The sequence below is a fragment of the Salvia splendens genome, unplaced genomic scaffold, assembly GCF_004379255.2.
Source record: "Salvia splendens isolate huo1 unplaced genomic scaffold, SspV2 ctg921, whole genome shotgun sequence".
Lineage (NCBI taxonomy): Eukaryota > Viridiplantae > Streptophyta > Magnoliopsida > Lamiales > Lamiaceae > Salvia > Salvia splendens.
Genome location: NW_024599608.1, coordinates 84,993 through 91,549, shown reverse-complemented (window position 1 = coordinate 91,549; position 6,557 = coordinate 84,993). Strand labels below are relative to the sequence as shown.

At 48.4% G+C, this 6,557-nt stretch overlaps 1 protein-coding gene across 1 annotated transcript; it reads left to right on the top strand.

Annotated features, from left to right (window-relative positions):
- The first annotated feature begins 1,987 nt into the window (after window positions 1-1,987).
- LOC121791809 lies at window positions 1,988-2,650 on the top strand. The gene has a single exon (XM_042189635.1). The coding sequence runs from the start codon at window positions 1,988-1,990 to the stop codon at window positions 2,648-2,650; it is 663 nt and encodes a 220-aa protein (XP_042045569.1).
- The last annotated feature ends 3,907 nt before the right edge of the window (window positions 2,651-6,557 follow it).

The following is a 6,557-nucleotide window of genomic DNA, read 5'->3' as shown; positions in this document are numbered from 1 at the left end:
TTCAGGAGGTCGGTGTAGTAACCACTCATTACAAAGCTGCATTGGAAACAACCGCATCGTCATCTACTACTAAGCAACTGACCACTGAAGAGGAATGAGAGTTGTCCACGCCGGTTAAACAGGTAATACCATTACTCGAAGAAGCAGAAGCCAAAATGGGACAATGATTGGGGAATTGACTCCATACACGCTCATGATGAGAAGGAGCCTACTCATGTCATCATAGTTACTCCAGGGATACGGGCAATCGCAATCAAATCGGGGGTGCTCGTGGTATTGTCAAATTTCTATCGACTCTCGAAGGAATACCCTTATGACTTTTTCGAGGAATATTGCAGATATTGTGACATTCAACCAGTACCAGCTGGATCCACGTCAGAAGATTACATGCTCAAGGCGATACCCTTTGTTTTGAAAGGTGATGCAAGAATCTGGTTGAGAAGGCTGCTAGAAGGCTTGATTAGAACCTAGGCCGAGTTCCGCATGATCTTCCTGGACCGCTTCTTCCCAACATCAAAGACAAGTGCCTTGAATAGAGAAATTACAGAGGCGAGGCAGGAGTACGATGAGCCTCTCTGGCAATATTGCGACAGATTTCAGGGACTGCTGCAAGAGTGTCCTAATCACAAAATGGGAGAGCGGGAGGTCTATTCAACCTTTTTATGGTGGGTTGAATGTGGATAACAAAAACGACCTCAATCTAGCTGCCCAAGGGGATTTATGCAAGACCCCATTCAGCCAAGCGAAGAGCATCCTCGAGAGATTAATCGAAGCAAAGAGATCGTATGAAACCTCCCGTGGCCAGTACAGACGAGGAGCGGTGCACTCAGCAGAGGCACGAAGCGACGAGAAGCTGGAGGCTTAATTTGAGCAGATGGTGAAAAAGCTGCTAGAAGCAATAGAGAAGTCCAGAGCGCCTCCACCGCCTGCTCCCACCGTCGGAGGAACACCATTACTATTACTGCGAGTTCCCTCCTGAAGCGTAGCCGCAAACTCAGGTGAATGCCGTCGGCCATTGGAATCTAAATGGCAACTGGATCCAGGGAAAGCAAAGGGATGCTCCATGGAGAGATTATCCCAATTTCAGGTGAAGTGACCAGAGCCAAGGCCAGCCGCCTTAACTATCCACATAGCAAATACAACCCTCTGAGGGGCATCCCAATTGGCCCGCTCGAAATCAATAGAAACCACACAATGGAGGAAATTGGATGCAAGGTGGTCAAGCGAACTGGTCAGGTGGACCACAAGGCAATTTGTCAAGCGGTCACTAGGGCAACTGGTCTAGTGGAGGACAGTCTAATTGATCAGGCAGACAGCAGGAAGGAAACTGGGGTTACAAATCAAAGCCCCCAGCCGAGCAACACCGCAAGGCAACCCAATAATCAGGTGGTGAGCCATGTCCCGCCGCATCAAAGAGGTAACCAAAAGCACCAGGGGAACCAACAATACTCCCAAGGGAATCAACAGCATCAACAGCCACAGTATCAGCCAGAGTACTATGGGACATACGACTACCCTCACCCTAACCACGGTGGAGGGCCTTCGAATTAAAGATATAACATGCACCCTAATGAAGGCCAGGGAGAAATGATGGTTCCACACCATCCTAATGATGCGATGCGTGAGATCGAAGAGGCTCAGAAGGAGCAGAGGGCAGCACTGGACATGCTTACAAAGCAACTATCTCAAGTTGCCATGTCGCTGGGAGAGCTGCGAGGAAACGAAGGGAATATCCTTGCCACGGTGCAACCGACTGGGCGGGAAAACGTCAGTGAAGTCTCCCTAAGGTCAGGAAAGGTATATCCAAACCCATCTGCGGTGTCCCCAGTATCTATGCATGGGCCAAGCCAAGAAGAAGAAGGAGAGTCCAGTCCCCCTGATCAAATCATAGGAAGAGACAAAGGAAAAGCGAAAATGGGTGGCGAGACCTCAGGAGAAAGTCAAGGAGAAGAAGCTGAGAAGGTCAAGCCGTAGCCCATATCGTGGAATGGTCACCAGGAAGAGAGACATCACGGTCGATGTGGCCAGTCTGTTCAAAGATGTGGAAGTCAAGGTGCCACTCTTGACGGCGTTAAAGATGCCCCCAGTCAGTAAATTCATCAAGGACTACCTGGCGGGCAAGGTAAATGAAGAAGGGAGAATTATTACAGAAGAGAATGTCTCCGCAGTGATCCAGCGGGGTGACCTCCCATCAAAGAAAATCGACCAAGGGATGTTCACGCTCCCGATTTCAATTGGGGATATTGAAGTGAAGCACGCAATGTGCGATTTAGGGGCATCTATCAATGTTCTACCGTATGCTATCTACAAAAAGCTGGGAGAGACTAAGCTGGTCGATACCGACATCATGATACAGCTAGCCAACAGATCCTGCATTCACCCTGAAGGAATTCTTGAAGATGTAATACTGAAGGTAAACAATTTTCTGTACCCAGCCGACTTTTTCGTAATCAAGATGACAGAGCCAGCAGCGAAGGAGGCCAGCGGAGTTCTATTGGGAAGATCATTCCTGTCTACGGGCAGCACTATAATCGACGTCCGTAATGGGACGATCAGTTTGGATTTCAATGGAGAACAGTTTACATTCAATATTGACGAAGCAATGAAGAGGCCGGCAGATTGTGAAAACGTGTATTCGGTGGATGACTAGAGTCGCACTAGCCCACAACTCGTGTTTTGTAGAAGGTACTGATGTTGGTAGTTTCTTTAAGGTGTTGCTCATTATTTCTAACGTTTATCCCATCAATAATAAGATTTTAATGAGTACAACTCATCACTTAATCAAACTTGTCTTAGAAAGACTTTGATTCCTTCTTATCCCATTCTTAAGAAGAATGTTTGGATTCGTCAATGGAGAATAGACTCTCACTACTAATCACAATCCTTCGCTTGTCTCCTTATTGTATAAACCATTAAAGCTCGCTAGTCTTTCTATGTTGCATTTCTGCAAGTCAGAATCTCTTGAAAAATCAAATGATTCTAACTTACAATGCATCAAACAGACATTCTCAACTTTCAAGCTATTTAACAAAATGTTAAAATCTTGATAGTTTAGATCAGTTTGAATAAATTACTAAGAATTTTCTTGGCCTTAAGAATAAGAGCCATAAATACTTTATTATTCATTATTTTAAGAAGTTGATGTGTTGTTTAATACTTAATCTTGTTGCATTTATATTATTTTAATACTATGATGTCTTAAACATCAACCATAAAACAATAATAGAGCATTAATAGCTCTCACTGCAACAAATGTCTAACTGGATCAAGATCTCTTACTTAGAAGTTGCTTTTTTTTTTTTTTTTTTTTTTTTTTTTTTTTTTTTTAATCAAACACCTCTACGGTGGAGGGTTCGTGGGTCCCTCATCCCTATATTTCCACAAGAGATAATTACAAGGCGTGGCCACACCCAAAAGTGGTGTGCCGTAACAAAATCAAGAGTAGTATGCGGTCCGATCCCACAAGGTTCGGACCTCATCATACTCCTTTCCAAAAAACAATTAACCACAAAGCTAGTCACTATTGTCTCCCGTCGTCTCATGATCAACTTTGATGCCCGTCCCCGTCTAGGTTTCGGATGTGCGACACTCCCATCTCGTCCAATCTAACCAAGTCCAATAGTTCTCTCGGTGCTGAGTTGTAGTGCATTCGTAGGCCACTGTCTTGGACTAGCCCCATTTTCGCAAGGAAGTCCGCCGCTTTGTTCCCCTCCCTGTGTATGAAGGTGGCTCGGAATTTGAGTTGGCGTTTGAGAATGGTTAGTTGCGCCACCGCTTGCCGAGCGAGTGCCGGCCCCCATCCCGTCCCATTGACCAATTTGATTGCTTGCTCTGCATCTGACTCAATCCAGATTGGTAGGCCGTATTCCTTGGCTATATTTAGCCCGTGGATCATGGCCAACAGCTCCGCTTCTAACGCCGAGTGGGCTTCAAGGGGTGTGCTGACGGCGACGAGCATCTTACCCGAGTGGTCTCGAATAATCCCGCCAGCCCCTGTACTGCCGTTCGCTTCATTATAGGAGCCATCCGTGTTGAGCTTTATCCACGGCTGATCCGGGGGGTTCCATTTGATTGCCATGGCTAGGGGTAGCGCCCTGATTGCCGCCGCTTGTTGAGGAATATTGATTCCAAGTTTAACTCCCTTCCAATGTTTCGGCTTCAAGCTTCCATTAGACATAGCATTTCGAATGAACATGTGGACCTGCCATACCACGTTTTGTGGTTTAAACTGTGTGCCTTGGTGGCGGCTCCTGTTTCTCTCCGACCAAATAAACCAAAGGATGAGGTATGGAGTGGCTCGGCTAAGATGTTTCTTGTTCGGCTGTTGGCACCTTCGCGCCCACACTTCGATTCTCGTAGGGATTGTGTCATTGATATGGATGCGTGGGAACGGGCCTGTGAACCAGCCGTCGAACTCACTCCATACTCTGCGAGCTCCATATCCCTGGATGAAGAGGTGTTGGAGTGACTCAGTGTTCGGTCTGTGGGGGCAGCATTGGCACTTAGAAGCTAGCTCAATCTCCCGCCACTGAAGTTTCGTGTCAACCGGCACCCGATTGGAGAGAAGCCTCCAGATAAAGATGGCTATTGAGTTGGTGAGGCCTACCTTCCAAACGTCCCCCAAACCATGGATGATCGGGTTTCGTCCTCGAAGTGTGTCCCATGTCGAAGCCACCGTGAATTCCCCGTGCTTAGAGAGGTTCCACCTCGGGATATCCTGTTCGTCATGGAGGATCGGTGTATTAATGATGCCATCGATAACATGCTGAGGGAGGCCGGCCTGATTGTGAAGGAGTTGAAGCTTGGGCACATCCCAACCACCATTTGTAATGAACTCCGAGACCCGGGTGGTTGGTCTTCCCCTATCATCAAGGCTAAGTTCCCTCAGAGGGCTATTGCCAAGCCAAATGTCATCCCAGAAGTAGATGTCCCCTTGTCCCACTAGCCATCTCATGTGCGGTTGCGCGAGGGGCCATGCTCTTGAGAGCCTTCTCCACGTAGGGCTACTCCTGCTCGGCAATCTCAAGGTGAGCGGTGTGGAGTTGGAGCAATATTTTGCCATCATGTATCTTGCCCAAAGGGAGTTTTGCTCCCGAAATCGCCACCACAGTTTGATATTGAAAGCGTGGAGGACCTCCATAGTTTTTCGGATCCCAAGGCCTCCTTCATCCGTGGGCCGGCACATTTGTTCCCATCCAATCCAATGGGTCCGCTTCTTTTCATTCGTAGACCCCCAAAAGAATCGGGCCATTTGTTGATCAAGTTGCTTGAGGGTACCGGCCGTGGGCTCGACGGCTTGAAAGATGTGCAAGGGGATCGCTTCAAGAGTGCTCTTAATCAACGTAAGCCTTCCTCCAAAGGATAGGTGACGGTGTGCCCATCCTGAGATCCTTCTTGCAATCTTTTCCCGTAGAAAGAGGAACATGTCCGTGCGCTTGACACCACGGTAGATAGGGACACCGAGATAGAGAAAAGGAAAGGCCCCTCTAGAGAAGCCTCCTTCCGCCTGGATCGAGTTTGCCCAGTGTTCATGGGCCTCGGCAATATAGAAATTACTCTTGGCGAGGCTGACTTGTTGGCCGGAGACTCTTTCATATTTTTCGAGACAGGCTCTCAGCCGGCGCATAGGATTTGCCGCCGCTTGAGTGAAGATGATAATGTCGTCCGCATAGGCTAGATGGCTGATCTCCATGCATCTCCGGGAGGCTTTGAACGTCATGTCCTTTTGGCCGAGGATGAGCTTATCTAATGCTCGGGACAGGTAGTCCGCCGCGATTACGAACAGAGCAGGGGAGATCGGGTCTCCTTGCCGAAGTCCTCGAGTTGATCTAAAGAAGCCCGAGGGTGCCCCGTTAACAAGGACCGAGAACCAGCAACACCCAATACACCTCTCCATAAGTGAAATCCATGAATCCGGGAAACCCATACAGCGTAAAACTTTGAAGAGGAATGGCCATTGGACCCTATCATAGGCTTTAGCCATGTCAATCTTTACTGCCACATTGGGCGCTGGGGAGCATCTAGCAAGCTCATGGAACATCTCTTGAGCCAGAAGTGCGTTGTCGTTAAGGAGCCGACCTTTGACAAATCCACTTTGGTTTGGGGAGATGACCTGTGGGAGGAAAGGAGAGAGTCGAGAGGTGAGTACCTTGGTAATGATCTTGTTTAAAACATTGCAGAGACTGATGGGTCGGTAGTCGGTCCATGATTCCGGCGAAGCCTTCTTTGGGATAAGGACAATGCTTGTGGCCGTGATGCTCCTCGGCAGGAAGGCCCCTCTGAAGAACTGTCTGATTGCGTCCACTACCTCCGGTCCCACAATAGGCCAGCAGGCTTGATAGAAGGTGGCCGAGAAGCCGTCGGGTCCGGGTGCACTATCTCCGGAAATGCAAAAGGTGGCACTCCTGACCTCGTCCGCACTTGGAGCATCTGCGATGTCAGCGAACTGCTCGGCTGAGTGGACCTGCTGGATTAGGTCGAGGTCTGGATCTTCAAGTGTCGGATTGTTGGGGGCAAGGAGTTGTTGGAAGAACTCCACTGCGGACTTTTTAATCTCG